This window comes from Rhinoderma darwinii, chromosome 2 (genome assembly GCF_050947455.1).
Source record: "Rhinoderma darwinii isolate aRhiDar2 chromosome 2, aRhiDar2.hap1, whole genome shotgun sequence".
NCBI lineage: Eukaryota > Metazoa > Chordata > Amphibia > Anura > Rhinodermatidae > Rhinoderma > Rhinoderma darwinii.
The window spans coordinates 110,236,964-110,264,619 of NC_134688.1; the positions used below are offsets into that span (position 1 = coordinate 110,236,964).

The 27,656-nt window shown below is 44.0% G+C and overlaps 2 protein-coding genes across 6 annotated transcripts in view; one reads left to right on the top strand and one right to left on the bottom strand.

The window, feature by feature from the left end:
- ORMDL2 (ORMDL sphingolipid biosynthesis regulator 2) overlaps positions 1 to 15,364 on the bottom strand; it is a 33,391-nt gene extending 18,027 nt beyond the window's left edge. Inside the window, exon 1 of one of the 2 annotated variants that reach the window (XM_075852110.1) lies at positions 14,954 to 15,364. The gene's annotated coding sequence lies outside the window, so the exon portion shown is untranslated. The remainder of the gene's footprint in view (positions 1 to 14,953) is intronic. The other variant, XM_075852109.1, reaches the window with a different exon arrangement.
- Positions 15,083 to 27,656, top strand: part of SARNP (SAP domain containing ribonucleoprotein) — a 133,103-nt gene continuing 120,529 nt past the window's right edge. Inside the window, exon 1 of one of the 4 annotated variants that reach the window (XM_075852106.1) lies at positions 15,083 to 15,525. In XM_075852106.1, coding sequence (XP_075708221.1) covers positions 15,493 to 15,525 — 33 coding nt within the window. In that variant the 5' untranslated portion in view covers positions 15,083 to 15,492. The remainder of the gene's footprint in view (positions 15,526 to 27,656) is intronic. The other 3 variants (XM_075852107.1, XM_075852105.1, XM_075852108.1) reach the window with 3 other exon arrangements.

The window sequence follows — 27,656 nt, forward strand, 5'->3', positions numbered from 1 at the left end:
GACATACTGATGACACGCGAAATGCAAAAATGGACAATGGATCAGTTGTTTGTGGGCCACAAAATACAAACGGTCATGTGCATGTAGACTTCTGCTCTGCTGGCGTAAGATGCGACAGATTTATTAAGAGGCACACGCCTCTTAACCACTTCCCGACCACCCACAGTAAATTCACGTCGGTGCTTGCTGGGCTCTGTGCAGCGACAACGTGAATTCACGGTGGGTGTTAAAAGCACGATCCGGGTGTCTCAGAGTAGCGCGGACACCCGGATCGCGCGGTTATTCCCTGCCTCTGGTCCTGGAGACATGATCAGGACCTAATTGGTTCAGGTGCCGGTCATGTGATAGCAGGGAAAGTTTGTTGTAGCAACGAACTGAAAAGTTTGTTACTATAACAAACTGGAAAGTTTGTTGCTACAACAAACTTTCCCGGGGACTGATTGTGGGTGCTGCAATCAGTTAGAAGGCAAAACCGGAGGCCATACAACGGCCCCCGGGTCTGCCATGCACGGCAGCCTATGAGAACCAGCCAGAGGCCGGTCCTCATAAGCTTCCTGTCAGTGTGACTCTCAGCGTCACACTGACAGTTTATAACACGTTACACTACCTAGGTAGTGTAATGTATTATAGCAGCGATCAGTGCTGCAGGTCTTCAAGTAAAAAAAAAAAAAAAAAATGTTTTATAAGTGTAAAAACAAGTTACAAAAACTCTAGGAAAAAAATGAAAACTTTACAAAAAGTACACATATTTGGTATCACCGCGTTCATAACGACCCAAACTATAAAACTATAATATTTTTTCCGCACGGTGAACACCGCAAAAGAAATAATTAAAAAACAATGTCCGAATCACTATTTTTTGGTCATCAACCATCCCAAAATATGGAATAAAAAGTGATCAAAAAGTCGCATGTACCCTAAAATAGTACCAATAAAAACTACAACCCGTCCCACAAAAAACAAGCCCTTACACCGCTTTTTTGACTGAAAAATAAAAAAAGTTATGGCTCTCAGAATATGGTGACACAAAAAAATAAATAATTTTATCGAAAAGTGATTTTATTGCGCAAATGCCACAAAACCTAAAAAAACGATATACATATGATATCGCCGTAATCGTATCGACCTGCAGAATAAAGTAAAATGTCATTTATAGCGCACGGTGAACACTGTAAAAAAAAAAAAAGAAGACAAAAAACATTGTCAGAATTTATGTTGTTTTGTCACTTTGCTTGCCAAAAAAATCTAATAAAAAGTGATAAAAAAAAATAAAATCACATGTACAGTAAAATGGTACCAATGAAAACTACAGATTGTCCCGCAACAAATAAGTCCTCGCACGGCTCCGGTGGAGTAAAAAGAAAAAAAGTTCTGGTGCTCAGAATATAGCAGCAGAAATTGTGCAGTGTCCAAAAGCGGATAAGATCGGGCGCCATTTATCAGTGCGACATCGGCCACATATCTGCGGATTATTTATTTACCGAATTATTATACCCTCTTATTATGTCCTGATGTACTCCGCACAGATTACATATGTCCCCACATTATAAACCGAAATACCAGCAAAACCCCAAACAGAACTAACAAGCTAAATCTGCGCTCCAAAAGCCAAATGGTGCTCCCTCCCTTCTGAGCCCCACAGCGTGCCCAAACACAAGCTTACGTCCACATATATGACATTTTATATCCGGGAGAAGCCGCTCAACATTGTATGAGGTATTTGTCTTCAGTGGCACAAACTGGGCACAACATATTGTGTATTAAAATGGCATATCAGTGGAAAATTTTAATTTTAAACCATACGCTTCGCATTAACGCCTTTGCGCTAGGGATGTCACGATACCAGAATTTGGACTTCCATACCGATACTTCGTTTAGTATTGCGATTTCGATACCAATTCGATACTTTGCCAACAGTAATAATAAAAAAAAAGTTCTTCCATTTTCTGATGTGAGGCACGTGGTGTAATGATGAATTTAACCTCTACGTGCCTCACATTAATAGTAATTAACCCCATCATGTTTCTCAGTCATAATGGGTTAATATGTAAGGTACATGATGGGGTTAATTACTATGAATGTGAGGCACATGGAGGTTAAATTCATCATCGCACCTTGTGCCCCGCAATAAGTGATAGAAAGCAGTCTTTATTTTTTTACAGCGTACACATCATAAATGATGCAAATAAAGTGTTGTGCAGGTTATTACGGCCGCGCCAATACCAAATATGTGAATATTTTATGTGTTGACTTATTTTAATGTTTATTGTAAAAAAGGTGTATGTGTTTTTTTAAATTTTTATATTACTTTATGTTTTTACTTTATTTTTTAAACTTTAATGTACTGGCATATATCTATATACGGATAGTACACAAGCATATATCTATATTACAGTACATTAGCCTGTGTACGGATAGTACACCGGCAGTTGTTAGGACATACCTCAGTATGCCCTAACAGGAAATATGGTAGGACAGCCCTGGGCTCCTTCAATGGACACTGGGCTGTTTGCCTATATGGTATGTCCCTCAATCGCGTCACAGGAATTCCCTGTGACGCGATCCAAGGGGCATCCCCCCTTCTCATTTTCCCCTGAATGCTGCAGTCAGCTGTGATCGCAGCATTCAGGGGATTATCTCCACCAGCGGGGCTGCGGCTGTGTAATACTGTCATTGCACCGCTCCTGACAGGAAGTCAGCATGAGGTGATGCGGCCGGCGCTGCACTAATGAGCGGCGGTTCAGACACGGAGGACAGAACGTGGGGGTGTTTTGCAGTGCGCCCGCCATGTTCTGTTTCAGTGCCGCCGCTCATTAGTGCAGCGCCGGCCGCATCGCATCATCCTGACCCCGCACACTTGTTATCAGTACTCAGGAGCACGGCAATGACTGTATCACACAGCCACAGCCCCGCTCTCATACATTCATGTGTTACAATACTGAGCTGTGCGGCTGCACAGCTAAGTATCGAAATACATGAAATAACGGTATCGAACCGTTTGGGGATGCAGAGTATCGAAACAGTATCGAAGTTTCGATGCATCGTGCATCCCTACTTCGCGCACCACAACTTAATAGCATGTCGTGGTGCGGGGGGTTATATATGGAGCGGGCTCATGCGCTGCGCCCGCTCCATATTCTGCAGGTGTCCGCTGTGTATTACAGCTGACACCCGGGACTAATGGACAGGAACAGTGATCGCGCTGCTACAGGGGCCTGTAAAAATGATATTATACTGCAATACATTAGTATTGCAGTGTATTGTACCAGCGACCTAATGATCGCTCGTTCCAGTCCCCTAAAAAGACTTTTGGAAGGTTTCCACTGTTTTGGTACTTCAGGGGCTTTGCAAATGCGACATGACACCCGAAAACCATTCCAGCTAAATTTGAGCTCCAAAAGCCAAATATTGTTCCTTCCCTTCTGAGTCCTGCCGTGGGTCCAAAACAGCAGTTTATTATCACATATGGCATATTGTTGTAATCAGGACAAATTGCTTTACAAATTTTGGGGTGATTTTTCTCCATTATTCATTGTAAAAATTAAACATTTCTATGTTTTTTTCAGAAAAAAGTAGATTTCCATTTTCACTGCTTAATTCCACTAAATTCAGCAAAAAAAACTGTGGGGTCAAAATGCTAACTATACCGCAAGAAAAATTCCTTGAGGGGTAGTCTTCAAAATGGGGTCACTTTTGGGGGGTTTCCACTGTCTTGCTCCCTCAAGGGCGTTGCAAACGCGACATGGCACTGAAAACCAATCCAGCAAAATCTGCACTTCAAAATCCAAATGGCGCTCCTTCCCTTCTGAGCTCTGCCGTGGGTCCAAACAGCAGTTTAGTACCACATATGGGGTATTGCCGTAATCGGGAGAAGTATCTTTACAAGTTTTGGGGTGCTTTTTATTCTTTATTCCTTGCAAATATTTTTTCAGAAAAAAAGTACATTTTCCCTTTCACAGATAAACTCCAATAAATATAGCAAAAGACATGTGGGGTCAAGATGCTAACTGTACCCCTAGATAAATTCCTTGAGGTGTGTAGTTTCCAAAACCATGTCACTTTTGGGGGATTTTCACTGTTTTGGCACTACAAGACCTCTTCAAACCGGACATGGTGCCTAAAATATATTCTAAAAAAAGGAGGCACCAAAATCCACTAGGTGCTCCTTTGCTTCTGAGGCTGGTATTTCTGTCCATTATCACACTAAAGTCACATGTGGGATATTTCTATAAACTGCAGAATCTAGGCAATAAATATTGAGTTACATTTCTCTGGTAAAACCTTCTGTGTTACAGAAAAAAATGTATTATAAATGAATTTCAGCAAAAAGAGAAATTTTTTTTTTGTCAATTTCACATCTACTTTGCTTTAATTCCTGTGAAGCACCTAAAGGGTTAAGAAACTTTCTGAATGCTGAAATACTTTGAGGGGTGCAGTTTTTAATATGGGGTGATTTATGGGGTCTATCAGAACTGAACTGATCCCTGTAAAAATAGCCTTTTGAAATTTTCTTGAAAATGTGAGAAATTGCTGCTAAAGTTCTAAGCCGTGTAACGTCCTAGAAAAATAAAAGGATGTTCAAAAAACTATGCAAATATAAAGTAGACATATGGAATATGTGAAATAGTAACTATTTTGTGTGGTATTACTATCTGTCTTACAAGCAGATACATTTAAAATTAGAAAAATCATAATTTTTGCAAATTTCTCTAAATTTAGGTTTTTCACAAATAAGCCCTTATTCACACGACAGGGTTTCCCGGCCGGGTGAAGGCCGTTCATAAAACGCCTGTCACCCGGCTGCAGTAGGAACAACAGACCCATAATAGGGCTATTCACATGACCGATTTTTTGACGGGCCGGGAAAACCGGCCGTCAGAAAATGGGACATGCCCTATTTTCGGCCGTTCACCGGGCCGCCCGGCTCCCATAGAAGTCCATGGGGCCGGGTAATACACGGCCATCACCGGAATGTGTCACGAGTGACGGCCGTGTCTACCGTCGCTCGCTGCTCGCTCTCTCCTCACAGCGCAGAGTGCATGTGAGGAGTAGGAGTTTATGCCATTGGGACGAATGGCTGTACGCTGGAGGTAAGTTTCTACACTGTGTGGCAGGGCAGGTGTACAGCAGGTGGAAGGGAGCACAGCGCTGGCTCCCTTCCCCTGCTTGTTTTAAAAGCGCCCTGGCCCGGCGACACTTCCCATGGCCGATGGCGCCGCTAGCAGCTGCTGCTGTAGCAAAGCCACTATAGCATCTCCCTGCTCTGCTATGTGCTAGCCCCACTTTAGCTCCCTGAAGGAGCGGAATCCCCGTGTGTTCGGTGATTCCGCTCCTGGACAGAGCGCTTGATGTCTCTATCCATATCTGGACAGTGACATCAGGGGAAACTCCTGAAGCGGAATCCCCTAACACACTGTGACTGGGGATTCCACCCCAGGCGAAGCCAGTAACGTTCAGACGACAAGGGCTTTTCCTGAAGTGGAATCACCGGCCACATGGGGATTCCCCTTCAGGAGTTGCCCCTGATGTCACTGTCCAGATATTCCCGGCCCGGAAGCAAAACGAATGTAAACCGGCCGGGAAAAACGGCCGATTTTATCGGCCGACACTCGTGCTCGGTCGGGACCCTGTCGTGTGAATAAGGCTTAAGCAATGAATTTATTAACCAAATTTTTCCACTAACAAAGTATAATGTGTCACGAGAAAACAATCTCAGAATCGCTTGGATAGGCAAAAGCATTCCAGAGTTATTACCACATAAATTGACACGTCAGATTTGAAAAAAAATGGGGCTATTCCTGAAGGCCAAAATGAGCTCGGTCCTGAAAGGGTTAAAGCTGTTGCATCTTTCACTGGCTGTGTGTAACATGGTTGGTTGCACAGGCATGCCCACCCGAACGGACATATAATAAAAGAAACGTACTCACCTCACCGGTTTGCTTCTACCCTCTGTCCTCAGGCTCCCATATCACACTGCTGAGCATACAAGCACACAGAACCTTGTGTGTGCTGCGGCCTGATGTGGGAGCTTGTGAAGAGATTGGGGGGGGGGGGGGGGGAAGCGAAGCCGTGAGGTGAGTACATTTTCTGTTTTCATTTAATTTTAAAGCTGGAGCAGGTTTCCGCTATGATTTACACCCGTTTCTGGCATAAATTATAATACATTTGTCAGGCTGCGGGTGGCCATGTCCATTTTACTAAACTCCACTCACTTTTTACAAAAGTGGCGAAAGCGACCCTAAAGTCGCAATATTTCCAGCAAATTGCGACGAGTCGTTTACGACTATCTACGCCAGAAAATTAGATATAAAAGTTAATACATTTTCTTCATTGTACTTTGTTTTAGTTATAAATTTTGATCAATACATTCTGTGTTTATTTGTAAAGAAAACCTAAAATAGCAAATATCTTGAAAAATTGCCATTTTTAAAGTTTGAATTTCTCTGCTTTATAAGACAGGTTGTCAAGACCGTTAATAATTCATATTTATCATATGTCTACTTTATATTAGCATAATTTTTTCTAAACATCATTTTATTTTTCTAGGACATCACAAGCCTTATAAGTTTAGCAGCAATTTTTCACATTTTCAAGAAAATTTCTAAAACAGTTTTAGGGACCAATTAAATCTTGGAGTATCTTTAAGGGGCCTATATATTAGAAACCGCATAAATCTTCCCATTTTAAAAACTGCACCCCTAAAACTATTCAAAACCTAGTATTTAGGAAGTTTCTTAACACTTTAGGTGTTTCACAGGATTTAAAGCAAAGTGAAGGTGAAATTTAAAAACCATTTTTTTTCTGTAACACAGCAAGTGTTAGCAGAAGTACAACTCAGTATTTATTATCCTCAGGCTGGATTCACACAAGCATGTTACGTCCGTAATGGATGGAACATATTTCGGCCGCAAGTCCCGGAACGAACACACTGCAGGGAGCCGGGCTCCTAGCATCATAGTTATGTACGACGCTAGGAGTCCCTGCCTCTCCGTGGAACTTCTGTCCCGTACTGAAAACATGATTACAGTACGGGACAGTTGTCCCGCAGCGAGGCAGGGACTTCTAGCGTCGTACATTACTATGATGCTAGGAGCCCGGCTCCCTGCAGTGTGTTCGGTCCGGGACTTGTGGCCGAAATACGTTCCGTCCATTACGGACGTAACATGCTCGTGTGAATCCAGCCTAATTCTGCTAGAAAATCCCATATGTGGCTCTAGTGTGCTACTTGGCATCAGAAACGAAGGAGTACCTTGTGGATTTGGGGCTGTCTTTTTATTGGGATGTTTTTCCAGGCACCATTATAGGTTTGCAGAGGCCTTGAGGTGCCAAAACATAAAACACCCCCCAAGAGACCCCATTTTAGAAACTACACCCCTCAAGGAATTAATCTAGGGGGTGTAAAAAGCATTTTAACCATACAGGTGTTTCACAGATTTATTAGAATTAGGCCACAAAAACGAAAAAATTTAATAGTTAGTTAGTTTAATAATTAGTTTTAGTTCAAAATGTTTCATTTTCACAAGAAGTTCAGGAGAAAAAGAACTCCATAATTTGTTTTGAAATGTCTCCCGAGTACAGCGATACCCCGTATGTGGTCATAAACTAGTTAGACACACTGCAAAAGCTAAGAAGGGAGCGCCATTTGGCTTTTGATGCGCAGATTTTGCTGGATTGGATTTTAAGCGCCATGTTGCATTTGCAGAGCCCCTGAGGTACCAGTATAGTGGAAATCACTAAGCAGTAACCACATTTTGGAAACTACTCCCCTTAAGTTAATTATCTAGGGTGTAATGAGCATTTTGACCACACAGGTGTTTTCCAGAAATTAGTGCGAATTGGATGTTGCAGAGAGTGAAAACGGCTTTTTTCCCCCATGGATATTGGTCACTGATATGGCATATGTTGTGTTTCCATGTTTTAGTAACACCCTACAGGTGGCCCTAATCTTTCTCAGGAGTGAAGCATCATGGGTATTTGAGGCCTAATTTGGCAATTTAAACAGCATTGGTTCACAATTCCAGAGCCCCGAATGTATCAGTACAGTGAATACTTCTGAGAAGTGACCCCATTTTGTAAACTACACCCCACAAGGTATTTAACAAGTGATGAATTGAGCATTCTGACCCCATGGGTGTTTTCCCGTTTTCCTGCTGTTTGGGTACACTGTAGGGCTCAAAGGGGAAGTACCGCTATTTGGATTTTGGAGCATGGCTTTTTGCTTGGTAGTAGTTTTGTTTGGGGTTTTGCTGGTATTTCAGTTTAGAATGTGGGGCATATGTAAGCTGGGCGTAGTACATCAGGGCATAATAAGAGGGTATGATAATGGAGGAAATAAATAATAAAATTATCCATAGATGTGTGATACACTTTGAAGAAATCTTTCAAAAAAACATGCCAGGTGTCACACTGATAAATGATGTCCGTTCTTATCCCCCTTTTTGAACACTCTGCCAGTGAAGTTCCCAAAACTGCAGAGATGAGGAATGTTGCCCTGGTATAATACGGGTGTCCACGCTTCCAGAAGATGTGCTTGGTCTCTTTCCTTTCTGGTTCCCAGATATTAGAGCCTTGATAACTACCTTTGGAAACTGAAGGAATGTTCCACCCTGGCTTACACATGCGGATGTTTTTTCTTTCCCGACTTCCAAGTGTCATACTTATTTTTCCGTGGACGGAGCTGTGTGAGGGCTTGTGTTTGGCGGGACAAGAAGTTTTTATTGGCAACATTTTGGAGTACATGTAATATTTTGATCACTTTAGCCCCATTTTCTAGGATACAAGCAGACTAAAAAACAACAATTTTGTTATTTTTTTACGCCATTCCCCGTGTAGGATAAATAACGTGTTAACGTTATAGTTCGGGTTGCTACGGACTAGGTGACTTGAAGATCGGCTGTCCTGAACGCTGGTGTATTACACAGCAATTTTTCTGTATCTCCGATGACTGCAGCTACAGCTGGAGTCCAGCTGTCAGTCTGCGCTGTGCCCCCTGATCACCTTGATGTACATTTACATCAAAGTGTGCCAAGTCCTTGCCACATATTAACAGCAAAATGACAGTAAGGGGTTAAAAGAAAGTCACAAAAACATATAATACATATCGCCACACTCTTGACACTACAAAGTTATGCTCTACGTTACAGAAATTCGATGCTATCATAATTGTACTAAAAAATTATACCAAAAACAATATACGACTTGTCCGCAAAAAACAAGTCCTCAAATAGTTATGTAGCCTTAAATTATACTTATCTACGGAAAAGGGGGACCTATTTTATTCAATAATCCATTAACCCCTTAAGAAATGAATCATTTTCCGATTAGTTTATTTAAAAATGCAAACATATTCCCCTTTATCAGTGTACTTTCCCTATGCTAATAATCCGGCTCCTTGCAGGAGTCAGCTGCCGAAATTCTGGGTAGGGGTATCCTGGCATCCCCCATTGCAGCATGTAAAAAGAACCTTTCACCTGCCCATACATGTGCAGCTGAGTGCAGAATGTAATAGGCGGGACTGCACAAACCCTGGGGCACTTTACATTTTTTTTCCTACCCTCCTCCGTTATTTCAATATTGGTGCCGTTATATTTGGCGCCCCGATATTTAAACAACCCCCCCTGAACCGGCAATGGGGCGTTTAACATCACTGTGACAGTCTAATCAGCTAAGGACAGTGCCACAGCAAGAGCTGGAGAGAGAAGAGTGTGCGCGCGCACGCGAAGCACGGAGCTTACTCACTTTTCAGCTCTCGGCAGACAAGGACAAGACTGATCTCTCGCGAGAGATCACACAGACTTGTCTGCCAAGAGCTGAAAATTGAGTGAGAACGTGCGCACACAGCTCCGAGCTGCGCGTGCACACACTCTCCTCTCTCCAGCTCTTGCTGTGGCACTGTCCGTAGCTGATTGGACACTGTCACAGCGATGTTACACGACCACTTGCCAATTACACACCCCATTGACATTTCAGGCGGTTATTTTAAATATCGGGTGCCAAACATAACGGAACCGATATCTAAATAACGGAGGAGGGTAGGAAAAAAATTTAAAGTGCCCCATGGTTTGTGCAGCCCATTACATGCTGCACACGTTTGGGCAGGTGAAAGGTTCTCTTTAAGCTCAGAAAGCGAGATCTCGCTGGTTATCTTGATCTCCCATTTTGCCTCAAAGATCGCTAAATGCTGCATTAAAGGGAATGTGTCACATTTTTTTTTTAGTTAAACAGTTAGTGTATAAGTGATTAAACACTGTCCAAATTTTTTTAATTTTTTCACGAGTCAGGAAATATTATAAATTAGATTCTAATTTATAACATTTCCCAGTGCTGGTCACTAGATGGAGCAATTCCTAAAATTGCAGCATTGGCGTGTGGTAAAGCAACCACATTGTTTTATGCTGCAAAATTTGGGAATACTCACTCGCTCTAGTGAGCTCACAGAATCCCCCCTCCTTTCTCCTGGCTAGTGCCGGGAGAAACGAGGGGATTGAACGGTCTAACCTCCTACACTGTGTCTCGCCATTTTTTGAGCTAACACACAGTGTAGTAGGTTTACATACAGTAGTAAACACACAGTAAAACACGTACATACACAGACCTAACTTACCTGCTCCTGCCGCCGCCGCTCCCTCCGCTCCGGTCTGCTCCCTCCGCTCCTCGTGCTTGCTTCAGAACACAAGTCCGGAAGCCGCGACCGGAAGTCGTCATCTCACAGTCCGGCCGCGGCTTCCGGTCGACATGAACATGGCGCCGGATTTCGCTCTAGCGAAGACCTGACTTTTGGTCTGTGTGGGAGCGGCGCATGCGCCGCTCCCAAACAGACCCCGTACGCTATAGTGGATGGAACGGCTCCCGTTCGCATTCTCTATGGGGATGTGTGTGCCGTATTCCATCACTGTATGTGTCGTTAATCGACACATACAGAGATGGCCAAAAAAATGGAAGCCCCCATAGACAAGAAAAAGTTAAAAAATATAAAAAAGTAAAACACAAACACACAAATAAATAAAAGATTTTATAATAAAACACTAAATGCAAATTGATATCAAATTTTTTTTTTTCGTGACACTCGTCCTTTAAGCCCTTAGCGACATCTGATGCATAGGCGGCGGGTGTCTGATGTTTTAAACAGCTGACATCCACCTGCAACACCTGGGAATGGAGATAACTCCGATCCCGGCCGTTTAAACCCTCAGATATCCCGGTCAATAGCGACTGAAGCATTAAAAGAGACAGTGTGATGAATTTTTTTTTAAATTAATTTGTGTTTTTATTTAATAAAATATTATATTGACTTTATTTAATTTTTCACACACAAAGTTTTTTTTATTGACACTTTCTTACTGTACTGGGGGCTGCCATGTTTTATTTAATCTGTGTATGTGTCTCTTAACGACACATAGAGAGATGGAATACGGCAGCAACGGGCATAGGACACAAGGAACGTGAGCCGTTCATTGCTTCTGCTCTCTGGCTCTCTACTGAGCAGACGCAGGTCAGAGTCACACAGCAGAGAAGCTGGTTTGTAGGGAGATAGCAGGCGCCATTATGAAGACCAGCTGCACTGCAGGTAAGTGTGTCTCTGTCTGTCCCTCTCTCTCTCTCACAAACCCCCGCTCTCGTGACCGCCGACGCTCCCCCCGCCTGTCGCTAGATGTATCGTCAGTGTGGACGGTGTGAGGACTGTGATCGGGTGAGGTATCCGTCAGAAGGAAGTCCGGGAGGAGACTGATGGTTATTCGTCTCACAGAGTGGTGTGACAGTCTCCTCTACTGCGGAGGAGACTGTCAGCAGGATTGTACGGTGATGCTGGAGGAGGCTGTCAGCAGTATTGGGTGGTGATGCCGACGCTGGAGGAGACTGTCAGCAGGATGGAGGGATAAAGACATTTAGCAGGAGAGGCATGTAAAATGACCAAAAAAAACATGTCAAATACACGCTGTGTGAACCGGTCAACTGAAAAATCATTCACTTCCCTTTCATCTTTCTAAGGGTATGTTCACACGCAGTGTTTTCAGCCGTTTTTCAGGCCGTAAACGTCCTGAAAAACGGCTGAAAAATTGGAAGCCGAACGCCTGCAAACATCTGCCCATTGGTTTCAATGGAAAACACGGCATTCTGGTCCGACGGGGTGTTTTTTACGTGCCCGTTTTCCAAAAACGGCACGTAAAAAGACGCCCGCTAAAAAGAAGTTCTTGGGATGTTTTTGGAGCCAATTTTCATTGACTGGAAAGAAAAACAGCTCCAAAAACAGCCGTAAACGCGAGTTTGATTAAAAAATGGCTGAAAATCAGGAGCTGTTTTGCCTTTGTTTAGTAAGCGTGTGAACATACCCTTAGCCTTTTGGTGTGTCCTATAACTTCTGCCAGCTGCATTTGCACAATCACACCCAAAATGGCAGCCAGACACTGCTAAGCAATTTAAAGACACCTTTTCCTGGCTTGTAGGAGGGGAGGGAGGGGGGGGGGAGGGAGGGGAGGGAGGGGGGGGGGGGGGGGAGGGAGGGGAGGGAGGGGGGGGGGGGGTGAGATTCCCTCCCACATTTACAGCAGCTGTGAGTCAGGTTGCTTTGCCTTATTCACCTTGCTGTAATTCTGAGAAGTGCTCCCTCTGGTGGCCAACATAGGAAAACATGTTAAATTATTATTTCATTTTTAATACTTTCCACCATATGGAAGAAAAAAATAAAAATACAGCAAAACACGTAAAAAATATAATAGAAATAAGTAACTTACTTAAAAAAAAAAAAAAAGAAGGTCTAATTCGCGACACATTCCCTTTAAGTGATAAGATAGAGGGAGAGGGCTCCCTCTGTCACCTGGTCATCCTCCCCCATGACGTAATCGTAGGGTTCTGACCAGTTTCTACGGCAAGAGGCCTACTGAAGGCATCCAGGTCTGCCATCAGTGCCCTACTATTAAGCCAGAGGCAAGGCTTAGAAAACTGTCACGTCCTCTGACATCTAGAACCAGCTGGATAGCTTACTAGCCGCTGCAGCACGGATGTTCTTTTGTTTCTAGCCGCTCACGTTCTCCTGCAATCGGTGGCGTTAGACTACTTGTACAAGTCACGGAAACTATCAAGTAGGTGGTCCCCAGCACTCAGCTATAGACTCTGAGCCCTAGGGACTGCTCACAGACTACTCCTACAGGTCCCAAAATCAAACAGGACCAACCGCAGGGGAACGTAGGTGGCCAGAAAAAAAAGAAAACTAGCGTTGCACTCAGAACTGCAGTGGCTGGTAAGCTATCCAGCTGGTTTCAGATGTCAGAGGATGTGACAGGTCCTATTTAATAGGAGAGCACATATAAAGACTATATACTGCAAAACAGAAGTATAGACGGAGCGATCGAACCATCGCATGGTAAAGTCCCCTAGAAGAACTAAAAAAAAAAAAAAACACAAAAAAGGAAAAAAAAAGTTTAATATCACTTTTAAACATAAAAAAATAAAAAACCCTTTTTCTATTTTTCACAAAAAATGATGTAAGAAAAAGAGTGAACACAATTGGTATTGTCGCATCCCGCGTAAACGCCATATAAAAAACAAGATGTACAATGCCAGCATTGCTGTTTTTTGGTCACCTCACCTCCTGAGTGGGGCGCAGTGAGGAGGATCTGGGAGTTTTGGGACACCTGTTCTCGCGATCTCTCCAGCCCCCACCGAATCGTCGACAGTGAATGGTCAACACACATGTAGCGGCGAGTCACAGCTATTGCAGCCTTTTCTCCCATTGAAGTGAATAGGAGAATAGGCTGCAATACCTGTGAATTGCCGCTAAATACGAGTCGATGAGCAAGAAGACATTAAGGGGAAGCGGCACTCGTACAAACGGGGGTCCCGAAAGTCAGACCCTGACCCATCATCTATTTATGGCCCATCCTGAGGATAGGCTATCAATTTTTAGTGGCTGGAAAACCCCTTTAAAGAGATTGTCCAAAGATTAACATTTATAGCTGATAAATGCTTGATTTCTGGGGGCCCCCACCGGTCACTAGAGCAACCACAGCAAGGAGCGGCGGTAGAGCATGTGTGCTGCAGCTCCAATCAAAGCCTAAGCCAATGAAGAAGACCATCCCTTAGGCCTCATTCACACGACAGTATTTAGGTCAGTAATTTGTAAGCCAAAACTAGGAGTGGAACCATAACACAGGAGAGTTACAAAGCCTTCCATTATACTGCCCTCTCCTTGGGTTCCACGCCTGGTTATGACTTCATAATACAGATGCAAAACACAGATTAAAATCCTGCTGTGTGAAGGAGACCTTAGGCTCGGTTTACGTCTGCGTTCGTTTTTACGTTGTTCTGCTCCATCATAGAAGCAGAACAATGAAAATTGCCAGATGTCACATGACAGACACCAGCAGCGCCCGGCGGAAGCAACTTTCTGCCCACAGATAGAGCTGCAGTGTGAGGACACCATCAAACAGCAGCATCGATCTCAGCCCCTGGATCCCTGGAAATAGCACTTGGTTTTCAGTTGTGGTAATATTTGTATGTGATTAATTATGACTAAACCTAAAATGCAGTTTATAAAAAAAAAAAAAAGTTGTTCAAATAACTGGTACAAATATAAATACATGTGCAGACTGTCAGAGCTGGACATATGTGAAAAAGCAGGGATTTGGATGGGGACACACATTGTTTTGGACTTCCGGTCAGTAATTCCACTGAAGAACCTTACAGTCACCCTTTCCCAGGCTAAAACGGCTACTTCCAGTGAATAGATTGCAATCAACTGCACAGCAAATGTACGTAAAACAGATAGGTTTAAGGTCACATCACTATGCGGCCACAATGCACGCATGGGAGACACGTACTGAGCCAATACAATGTAGCAGGAAGCAGCCATGTTGCGCACGCAACCGTACCACGAAAACGCATTTATATGAATGAACACCAACATTAATCGAATCAACCACCGCGTGCAGTGCCTGCCTATAAAGAAAGACAATACCCCACATCGTTCTCCACAGTATACGGCACATCCCCAATCAAAAGCAGCAGCCGCAATCACCTGTCGATAGGGCCCCCGCCTGTCACCGGTCTCCAGGAAACGCCACCACTTCCGGTAGGAGTTTGATCAGGGCGGAGTCAACATGATAACTACAGTGCAAGATGGCGACATTTCGCCATTGGTTTAGCCCAGTGACGAATTTTGCCGGCGCCTGAGAATTGACGTATATTTTCTGCGCGTCAGACCCGATTGGGTCGTTTCGTTCGTGACGTAACCGCGCTACAAATTGTTGATTGGTTGGCCGATCACACTGGTTGGTCTACGTTTCTTTCTCAAGCGGCGGTGTGTGCTGTGTGAATTATACCGAACAGTTGTACGTATCGTCTACGAGTGCTCCGTGGTTCGTCTTTTTCTGTGCCAGATACTTTTAGCTGCAATTAAAATTCCCGCGCTTTGCTGTCGACGTGACGTCAAGTGTGCGCCGGGCCAATAGTAGCTTGCCTTTCTCAGGGAGTTACAACCGAGTGTGAGGTAAAAACATGGCGGATATCGTAGAGATTCACAAGCTAAAGGTAAGAATGAAACTGCAAGTGCAATGGACGACATCGATCGTCAGACAAGTGTTTTTTTTGTTTGTTTCTCTCTTAAAATCTGACATTCATACAAGGCTTTTATAGTTGTGAAATCCACGGGATTCCTGCTTACGTATCATGACGAACAGTGAAGGTGGCCAGAAAGATTCGCTCCTCTGCGATAGTAACATGCTCCTATGAGGTGCAGAGCAAAGCCTGTATGACGGTTCCATTTTAGCAAAAACTTAGGAAACCCCTTGCATCCGGTTTAAGAAAATAAAAGCTCAGCAGCTCTGAAATGAAATGAACTATGTGTCTATATTTTTTAAGGGGTGGCAGCGCTGGTTTAGCTATGGAGCCCCCTCACCATTTTCACCTCCTGCGCAAGGGTGCTTTGGCCACAGAAGGTTGCCACCTTTCCCACCCAAAAATACCATCCAGATTCAAGGTTTTTACATGTGTCGGTTTTGTGCAAAAAAACAAACCTCATGTATAAATATATTCCATGTAAGGCCCCATGCACACGACCGTAAAAATCTCTAATTGCGGAGAGTAATTACAGACCCATCAAGTTCTATTGGCCGCGGACACCTTTCCGTATCTCTATGGATAGAACTGTACCGCAAAAGTTAGAACATGTTTATCTTTTGCGTTTTACGGGCTGTGCTCCCATACTTTGGCCCCATGCACACGATCGTGCCCGTAATCGCGGCCCACGATTGCCGGGATGGTTGCCTGCATTTTCGGGGCCGTAAAACACGAAAAATGGACATCCTCCATAATTCCTTTTACGGTTCTACGGCACGAACACCCATCTGTAGCGATACGGATAGGTGGCCACGGCAAACAGAGCTTAATTGGTCCGTAGAACTGGCGACCGTGTTATGGTCCTTGGTTTTACGGCCGTGTGCAAGCGGCACTTTGTATGGGGGGACGGGCCGAAAATGCGGGCTGCGGCTGGCCGTGCCCGAGATCGCGGGCCATGATTGCGGGCATGTGCATTAGGCTTAAGTGTGGTTTTGGGGGGAATGACTTTACATTGATTGGGAATTGCAGACTGAGGCCCCATGCACACAACCGTAAAAAATCTCCGTAATTGCGGCCTGTAATAGTCTGCAAATACGGACCCATTCAGTTCTATTGGCCGCGGACACCTTTCCGTATTACTACGGATAGGTGTCCGTGCCGTAGGACTGTACCGCAAAAGATAGAACATTTTGTATGGGAGAAAGGGCTGAAAATGTGGGCCGCGGCCAGCCGTGCCTGCAATTGCGGGTCCTGATTACGGGCACGGCCGTGTGCATGAGGCCTTAGATCTGGGAACCTCGGATGGACAATGACTTCCTCCTGAAAGTCAGTATCGCCCGCCGACCTCCTGTATTGACTTTTGGGACTAGGCAGGCAGCGGGCACGTGTCTCGCTGCTGAATATGAGTCTCTCTCTACTACTTTGTCCGCTGCTTCGACTGGGACCAATCTCACACTTCACCTAGTCCTGCTGCTGACAACTTTCCTAGGACTGGATAGCCTGGCAACGAGGAGTATCCAATCCATATAGGAAGTAACCTGACTGCATTCACTGTCTTATTACATTAAAAACACCGGCACAATGTTTTCACTTTTGCCGGCCTAGTTGCAACCCTAGTCGATGTGCAAGGAAAACTTTTAGAAGTGGATGTAGCATTAAATCTGTGCTGTTTCCCATCACATTGCGATCGGTGGAGGTTCGTCTTTCGGGATAACTTACAGATTTTAAAGAGGCTCTATCACCAGATTATAAGTGCCCTACCTTGTACATAATGTGATCGGCGCTGTAATGTAGATTACATCAGTGTTTTTTTATTTTGAAAACCTCATTGCTTTATGCTGCAAATTTGGGGTAGACACACTCTAGTGTCCTCACACAATCCCCACTCCCTTATTCTGGCTAGTGCCAGGAGAAGGAGGGGGTTGAATCTTCAAATCTACACTGTGTGCCGCCATTTTCTGAGCGACTGCACAGTGTAGGAGGATTAGATATACTGTCTGCTTAGCACTGTAAGGGTATGTGCACGACCTATTTTCAGACGTAATGGAGACGTTTTACGCCTCGAATTATGCCTGAAAAGACGGCTCCAATACGTCGGCAAACATCTGCCCATTGCTTGCAATTGGTCTTACGATGTTCTGTGCAGACGAGCTGTCATTTTACGCGTTGCTGTCAAAATACGGCGCATAAAATGACGGCTCGTCAAAAGAAGTGCAGGACACTTCCTGGGACGTCTTTGGAGCCGTTTTCTTAGACTCTATTGAAAACCGCTCCAAAAACGGCCGTAAAAAACGCTGCGAAAACAGCTCCGTATTTTCAGACGTTTTTGGTTAAGCGTGTGAACATACCCTCACACGAACATAATACACACACCACATACACGAACATAAATTACCTGCTCCTGCCGCCTCTGCTCCTATGCCTTGCGCCTTCGCTTCCTTGAACATATGGCCGGAAGCCGCGGCCGGAAGTCGTCATCTTACTGTCCGGCAGCGGCTTCCGGTCCACAAGAAAATGGCGCCAGATTTCGCTCTGCTAACGAGCTTCGTTTTGGTCTGTGTGGAAGCGGCGCATGCTGCAGAGAATAGAAAGACTCCCGTTCGCATTCTCTATGGGGTTGTATGTGCCATATTCCATCTCTGTATGTGTCGTTAATCGACACATACAGAGATGAAAAAAAATATAGCAGCCTCCATAGAGAAGTAAAAGTAAGAAAAAAGTAAAACACAAATAAATAAAATTTATTTTAAGATCATACTAAAAGCAATATTATAAAAAAAATTTTCATGACACCTTCCCTTTAAAGAGGCTCTGTCACCAGATTTTGCAGCCCCTATCTGCTATTGCAGCAGATCGGCGCTGCAATGTAGATTACAGAAACGTTTTTGTTTTTAAAAAACGAGCATTTTTGGCCAAGTTATGACCATTTTTGTATTTATGCAAATAAGGCTCGCAAAAGTCAAACTGGGCGTGTTTACTTCTTTTACTAGCTGGGCGTTCTGACGAGAAGTATCATCCACTTCTCTTCAGAACGCCCAGCTTCTGGCAGTGCAGACACACAGCGTGTTCTCGAGAGATCACGCTGTGACGTCACTCACTTCCTGCCCCAGGTCCTGCATCGTGTCGGACGAGCGAGGACACATCGGCACCAGAGGCTACATTTGATTCTGCAGCAGCATCAGCGTTTGCAGGTAAGTCGATGTAGCTACTTACCTGCAAACGCTGATGCTGCTGCAGAATCAACTGTAGCCTCTGGTGCCGTTGTGTCCTCGCTCGTCCGACACGATGCAGGACCTGGGGCAGGAAGTGAGTGACGTCACAGCGTGATCTCTCGAACACGCTGTGTGTCTGCACTGCCAGAAGCTGGGCGTTCTGAAGAGAAGTGGATGATACTTCTCGTCAGAACGCCCAGCTAGTAAAAGAAGTAAACACGCCCCGATGTACACACATAATACACGCCCAGTTGGACTTTTACTGTAAACACGCCCAGTTGTACTTTTGCAAGCCTCATTTGCATAAATTCAAAAATGGTCATAACTTGGCCAAAAATGCTCGTTTTTTAAAAATAAAAACGTTACTGTAATCTACATTGCAGCGCCGATCTGCTTCAATAGCAGATAGGGGTTGCAAAATCTGGTGACAGAGCCTCTTTAAGATCTGTAAGTTATCCCGGAAGTCGAACCTCCACTGATCGCGATGTGATGGAATATTGGTGAGAATAACCGTTTAAGGTGTTAGTCTGGGTTCACACGACCTATTTTCAGAAGTAAGCGAGGTGTATTATGCCTCGTTTTACGTCTGAAAATACGGCTCCAATACGTCGGCAAACATCTGCCCATTCATTTGAATGGGTTTGACGACGTACTGTGCCGACGACCTGTCATTTACGCATCGTCGTTTGACTACCTCGTCAAAGAAGTGCAGGACACTTTCTTTGGACGTAATTTGAGCCGTTCTTCATTGAATTCAATGAAGAACGGCTCAAATTTACGTGCGTCAATGACGCCTCGCAAAATGCGAGGTGGAGCATTTACGCTGAAACAACGGATCTGTTTTTCTCCTGAAAACAGTCTGTAATTTCAGACGTAAAAGCCTCTCATCGTGTGCACATACCCTTATAGTCTTAAGGTCCTATTACATGGCTTGATATGGGCAGGAAAAGCTAGCTCCGATTAACAAGGCAAGTCGTTGATCAGCGCTCGTTTGTTCCTTTCACAAAGAGCTATGATTCGTTATGTATGGGGATGAGCGATGCTTACTGCGTTAGTTCGTCACCATACGTTTCCATCATGTCGGCAGCACATGTCCCTGTTTACACAGGGAGATGTGCTAACGATAATATTTAAAGGGTTTGGCCAGGAAATTTGTTTTACTTTGACTTAATTTGCCATTTACAAATTTTGTAATATATGGTTTGTTTCTGTGTTCTTTAAACTGCTGTGAATTTTTAACTCCCTCTGATTTTCTGTGCCTCAGCCTAGCCTGCACGTCCAGCTGAGCTAAGGCACAACTCGTCGTCCATTACGTGTACAGGCAGTGGGCCGGGCAGATGTTCCCTGAGCTCTTCAGAGATCTGCCTCTGGACCCACTGCCTGCCCGCCTACTCTTGTGGCGTCCGCACCCTCTCCTCTCACTTGGGAAAGCCCTTGACGTCACTGTCCATATATGGACAGTGATGTCAGGGGCTACTCCTGGAGCGGAATTCCCTGCCAGAGTGTTGCTGACTCTCTGGCCGGGTATTTCCGCTCCTAGATGTAGCCCCTGATGGTACTATCTAAATGGACACTGTGACGGGATCTACGTGGGTAATGGCACTAGGGGCATCTGAGGGGGCATTATACTGTATGGGGGCATTATCCGGTATGACTTCAGGTATGGGGGCGTTTTACGGTATGGGGCATTTGTGTGTGCATTATATATGCAGGCAGTTATTTGTCATTATACTGCGTGGGAGGCAGTGTATGGCATTATACAATGTGTTGGGTTCTATGGGGGCATTATACTGTGGGGAAGCACTATGGGAGCATGATACTGTGTGTATGGGTGGGGTTAGAGGCATGGCTTATAAGGAAAAAAAATTGCTGCTCTAAACTTACTGCATCGGTTGTCCATCTGTGCGATACTTGAAAAGCCTGCCTGCCTGCCTCTGTAATTCAGGATCTCTTGGCACAGATCCAGCAGCAGATGAGGAAGACTTGCCAAATGGATTGTGTTTAACAAGATGTCTCAAATAGGTGGAGTGGGCAGACTTGGGGTATGTTCACATGCAGAAAGAGAAAACGGCTCCTGATTTTCAGAAGTTTTTTGTCACTCGCGTTTTTTACGGCAGTTTTTGGAGCTTTTTTTCAATAGCGTCCATAGAAAACCGCTCCAAAAACGTCCCAAGAAGTGTCCTGCACCTCTTTTTTGCGGCCGTTTTTTTTACGCATAAAAAAATGCAGTGAAAAATGCTCCAACGGAACGCCGTTTTCCCATTGAAATCAATGGGCAGATGTTTGGAGGCGATCTGCTTCCGATTTTTCGGGCGTTTACGGCCTGAAAAACGGCCGAAAATAGCTGTGAGGGTATGTTCACACGGCCTATCAGGCTGAGAGGGGGGGGGATGGGTGCCTGTAATTGAAGCAGGGACAGATGGAGACAGAGGAGAATTACGATTATTAGTGGGTGTGAACATAAAGGGGTGTGGCAGTATGCAGAGCTGAGATGCTGTGGAGGGAGGAAGGGGGTGGGACTGTAAGATGTCTTCTCAGCTACAGCAAGGGAAGGGATTATGGGTATGGTGGGTTAGAAGACGGGAAACAGCCAGGCCGAGAAGCAAGGGATATAAATAAACATAAAGAGCTGCCGTGACAAGTAACTGGTTAGAGGGTACGTAGGTGGTTTTAGGGAAGGCAACCTAAGTCTGGGGGACACTTTAGAAAATACATTATTTTTCCTGGCCACCCATTTAATGTTGCGTCAACGAGCAGATAGGCAGATGAATGAGCGTTTGTGACAGATCCGATTTAAACCTGTCAATGTTCCATGACGTTTGACGGCTATCCTGAGGTCGATGTTTGCTGTACAATGGCTGTCATTTTTTCAGATTCTCTGTGGTAGTAGGAGCAGGGCATGTAAATTAAAAAAATAAAACTAAAAAAAAAAGCCGGGATGCAGCCTTATGAATGTTGTAGCAAAGAGTGTCTCACCCTGAAGGGATTCGGTGCAGCCATGTAATACATAGTCACACATTCACTTGAATTGGGCACTGCGTAATACCATATTTGTCCTGTAGCCCATCGATAAAGGGCTGCAAAATGTGATGGGGTTGTCCTGATAGTGTGGGACTTTTGTCACCTTGACTAAATAACTGGACAGTTCTGCATTTAAAACTTGACAATGGTTCTGTGTTGAACCGAAACGTCGCTCACTTGAGGTGGAATAAGCAACCTTGTGTTCATCTATACTGAAGTCCTGGTGCCGTTCCTTCTTCTATGGCTTTGTGTGTGTGTGTATCTATGTCATGAGTTACGGAAGCAGCGTAGCTCAGCAAACTGTTGTTTCTGTAGCTTCTGACCACCTTGTCAGATCGTGGCAGTGACTCTTTTTTTTTTTTTTTTGTGAGATTCCAGCAACGCATACGAAATCTCGCGAGATCTCTGAGCTAAACGAGATTTGGTTTCACTTGCCGGAATCTCACAAAAAAAGATTCAGAAGTGTCAGGATTCTGAGTACACATGACGTCCAGGCTGGATGGTTATGTGTATTCATTATCCGAACACTGTAGTAATGTTAGGGTTTGTGTATGAGGCTGCACATAGTGATATAACTATATCGCTAGTGCAGTGTAAATGAATGGAGAGGAGTGCATGATGCCGATTGGTCAGCGTCATGCACTCCTCTGTACAACGCCCACTTGGTCGAAAGTAACAGTACGCCCACTTGGGCATTAAGAAAGCTCATTAGCATAAACTTAAATCGCTCCCAACTTTGTGAAAAAAGATCGTTTTTTTAAATAAAAAGCAATACTGTTACCTACATTACAGCGCCAATCTCCTTATGTATGAGAGAGGGCACTTATAATGTGGTGACAAAGTCTCTTTAAAAAAGTCTACATAGCCTTTTTAGTAGTCTTGCATCTAGTGCTGCTGACATATGAGTGTGTGCTTCTAAATCTGTTCTGTGTTGGAAGGCAGCTGTCTCTCAGACGTGTCTATGGTGTAGCTAAAATAAGCAGCCATGGTTCATGTGGACCAAGTGTCATCAGGCCTGTTCCACCACAGCTACGCTTCCTTTAGAAAATGGCTGGAACATTACTGCAGTGCAAATAAGTTCTCCTGTTTTAGTTTGATTGCATTTGTGGGTGTAAGGGGGTGTGCTTGGCTGTTTGCACATTTGCCTGTATAGAATAGGTACCGTTAACTGGCCATTGTAAATGCACAAAAAGATCAATGATAAAACTTGGTTTATTATTGATCTTCATTGATTGTGTGTACTAAAAATGATCATCATCAGTATTTGTAAGTGCCACTTGTAAATAAATGAACAATGCCTAGCTCACAGCTCTGCTCGATATAAATGGTTCTTTATACAGATTTGTCCAGTCATATTTTTTCTTGAATTGCGTTAGAGTATCTGTCACATGATTATAAGTGCCCTATCTCCTACATAATCTGATCGGTGCTGTAATGTAGATAACAGTGGTTTTTATTTTGAAAAAAACGATCATTTTTGAGCAATTTTAGATTTATGCTAATTAGTTTCTGAATAGACAACTGGGCGTGTTTTTACTTTTTACCAACTGGGCGTTGTAAAGAGTAGTGTATGATTCTGACCAATCATCAGCATCAAACACTTCTCATTGTTCCAGCCCATTGTTACAGTGTGATTGTGCAGTGAAAGAAGCTGGGCTGGAACAATGAGAAGTGTATGACGCTGATTGGTCACTGATTGGTCAGCGTCATACACTCCTCTGTACAACGCCCAGTTGGTAAAAAGTAAAAACACGCCCAGTTGTCTTAAGAAACTAATTAGCATGAATCTAAAATTGCTAAAAACTGATCGTTTTTCAAAATAAAAACCACTGCTGTTATCTACATTACAGCGCCGATCAGATTATGTAGGAGATAGGGCACTTATAATCTGGTGACAGAGCCTCTTTAAAGAGGCTCTGTCACCAGATTTTGCAACCCATATCTGCTATTGCAGCAGATAGGCGCTGCAATGTAGATTACAGTAACGTTTTTATTTTTAAAAAACGAGCATTTTTGGCCAAGTTATGACGATTTTTGTATTTATGCAAATGAGGCTTGCAAAAGTCCAACTGGGCATGTATTATGTGCGTACATCGGGGCGTTTTTACTACTTTTACTAGCTGGGCGCTCTGATGAGAAGTATCATCCACTTCTCTTCACAACGCCCAGCTTCTGGCAGTGCAGACACACAGCGTGTTCTCCAGAGATCACGCTGTGACGTCACTCACTTCCTGCCCCAGGTCCTGCATCGTGTCGGCCACATCGGCACCAGAGGCTACAGTTGATTCTGCAGCTGCATCAGCGTTTGCAGGTAAGTAGCTACATCGACTTACCTGCAAACGCCGATGCTGCTGCAGAATCAAATGTAGCCTCTGGTGCCGATGTGTCCTCGCTCGTCCGACACGATGCAGGACCTGTGAGTGACGTCACAGCGTGATCTCTCGAGAACACGGCTGTGTCTGCACTGCCAGAAGCTGGGCGTTCTGAAGAGAAGTGGATGATACTTCTCGTCAGAACGCCCAGCTAGTAAAAGTAGTAAAAACGCCCCGATGTACGCACATAATACACACCCACTTGGACTTTTGCAAGCCTCATTTGCATAAATACAAAAATGGTCATAACTTGGCCAAAAATGCTCGTTTTTTAAAAATAAAAACGTTACTACATTGCAGCGCCGATCTGCTGCAATAGCAGATAGGGGTTGCAAAATCTGGTGACAGAGCCTCTTTAAAGAGACACTGTCACCAGTTTATAAGTGCCCTATCTCCTACCTAATCTGATAGGCGCTGTAATGCATATAACAGTGTTTTTTATTTTGAAAAATGATCGTTTTAGACAATTTTAGATTTATGCTAATTAGTTTCTTAATGACCAGAACTGGGCGGTTTTTTAACTTTTTACCAAGTGGGCGATATAAAGAGAAGTGTATGACGCTGACCAATCAGCGCTATCTGCAGAGGGGATATTGGTAAATACAGGGGGGACGTTGCTATCTACAGAGGGGGGGTGGTGGCGGCGCTATTTACAGGGCGTGTGGTGCTATCTATTTGTGATATTCAAAGCAGTTCCAAAGATATTATCGTTTAACCCCTTCCCGACATGCGCCGTACATGTACGGCGCTGTCGGGAGGTGCTTCCCGTAAAGCGCCGTACATGTACGGCGCAGTGATTGTGCGGGCTCAGAAGCAGAGCCGGCACCATCACCGCGGGGTGACAGCTGTATTATACAGCTGGCACCCTCCTGTAACTGCCAGGACCGGAGCTACTCTCCGATCCGGCAGATTAACCCCTCAGATGCTGCGCTCAATAGAGCGCAGCATCTGATAGGGTTTCACCCGATCGGCAACCCAGTGATGCAATCGCTGGGTTGCTGTGGCAATCGGACGCCAGAAAATGGCGTCCGAGTCTGCCTTGTACGGGAGCCGATGAGGACCCGCCTTCGGCGTGTCCTCATAGGCTTGCTGTCAGTGAATAACTGACAGCGCTAATACACTGCACTTCGTATGTAGTGCAGTGTATTAGAGTAGCGATCGGGGCATCAGGCCCTCATGTCCCCTAGTGGGACAAGTCAGAAAAGTAAAAAAAAGTTAATAAAAATGTGGTAAAACAATAAAAACACACACATTTCAAATAAAAATAAAGCTAAACTGACTTTTTTCCCATAGTAAGTCTTTTATTATGGGAAAAAACGTAAAAATTAAAAAAACTATACATAATTGGTATCGCCGCGTCCATAACGACCCAAACTACAAAACTATTATGTAATTTATCCCGCACGGTGAACGCCGTAAAAAAAAACCATGAAAAACAGCGCCAGAATCTTTGTTTTTAGGTCACATCTCCTTCCAAAAAATGCTATAAAAAGTGATCAAAAAGTCACATTTACTCCAAAATAGTACTAATAAAAACGACAATCCGTCCCGCAAAAAATAATCCCTGACACCGCTTCGTGCACGCAAAAATAAAAAAGTTATGGGTCTTAGAATATGGCGACACAGAAAACAAATGATTTTATAAAACAAGTGATTTTATTGTGCAAAAGCCGCAATACATTAAAAAAAACTATATAAATTTGGTATCGCCGTAATCGTATCGACCCACAGAATAAAGCGAACATGTAATTTAGGGCGCACTGTGGATGCCGATAAAAAAAACAATAAAAAACGATTCCAGAATTGCTTGTTTTTGGTCATTTCCTTTACCAAAAAATGAAATAAAAAGTGATCAAAAAGTCGTATGTGTTCCAAAATGGTACCAATAAAATCTACAGCCCGTCTCGCAAAAAACAAGCCCGCACACCGATCAATCAACTGAAAAACAAAAAAGTTACGGCACTAGTAATGCGGTGATCAAAAACATCTCAATACGCAGGCCGGAGGCGAACATTCCTGCAGTTTTAGGGCCCTAGTATTTAGGAACTAGGAAAGGGAATGGACATCGCACATCCGCTGGAAGCGAGGGCGCCCGTATTATACCAGCGCAAAACTTTCCCAGTAATATTTCCCAAACTACGAAGGAGAAAAAGTCCCCAAAAGGTGCAGAGTGTTACAAAAGGGGGATAAGAAAGAAAACTGTTTATCAGTGTGACACCGGCCTGCGCATAACGGATCGCTTCACAGCGTAACTCACATCTATGGATAATTGTATTATTTACCCCATTATTATACCCTCTTATTATGCCCTGATGTACTCCGCACAGATTACATATGCCACCACATTATAAACTGAAATACCAGCAAAACCCCAAACAGAACTATTACCAAGCAAAATCCATGCTCAAAATGGCGGTCTATTCCTTCTTAGCCCTACAGCGTGCCCAAACAGCAATTTATGGCCACAAGTAAGGCATTACCATACCCGGGAGAACCCGCTTAACAATTTATGGGGTAAGATTCTCTAGGGGCACAACATCTTGTGCGGTGAATGGGCAGATCAGTGGAAAAATTGCAATTTTCACTTTGCACAATCCACTGCGTATTCATTTCTGAAAAACACCTGTGATGTCTAAATTCTCACTACACCCCTTGATAAATGCCTTTAGGGGTGTAGTTTCTAAAACGGGGTCACTTTTGTTTGGTACATCAGGGGTTTTGCAAATGCAACATGGCGTCCGCAAACCATTCCAGCAAAATCTATGCTCCAAAAGATAAATACCGCTCCTTTTCTTCTGAATGCTCCCATATATGTAAACAGCTGATTATAACCACATATGGGGTGTTACCGTACTCGGGAGAAATTACTTTACAAATGTTGGGGTGCTTTTTCTTCTCTATTCCTTGTAAAAATGAAAAATGTTGATCTAAAACTACATCTTGTTGGAAAAAAAAATTATTTTTCATTTTCATAGCTTAATTCTAATTAATTCAGCAAAAAACCTTTTGGGATCAAAATTTTCACTATACCCCTAGATGATTCCTTAGTGGGTGCAGTTTCCCAAATGGAGTCAATTTTGGGGTGTTTCCACTGTACTAGTACTACAGGGGCTCAGCAAATGTGACATGGCGCCCAGACACTATCCAAAATCCAAATGGTGCTAGTTCCATTCTGAGCCCTACCGTGTGTCCAAACAGCCGTTTATGACCACATGTGGGGTATTGTTTTACTCGGGAGAAGTTGCTTTACAAATGTTGCGGTGCTTTTTCTCCTTCAGTCCTTGTGGAAATGAAAAACAAATACCTAAACCTACATTTTATTTGAAAAAATGTAGATTTTCATTTTTACGGCCTACTTCCAATAAGTTCTGTAAAACACCTGTGGGGTCAAACTGCTCATTGTACCCCTAGATAATTTCCTCATGGGGTGTAGTTTCCAAAATGGGGTCACTTGTTGGGGGTTTCCACTGTTTTGTCCCCTCAGGAGCTTTGCAAATGT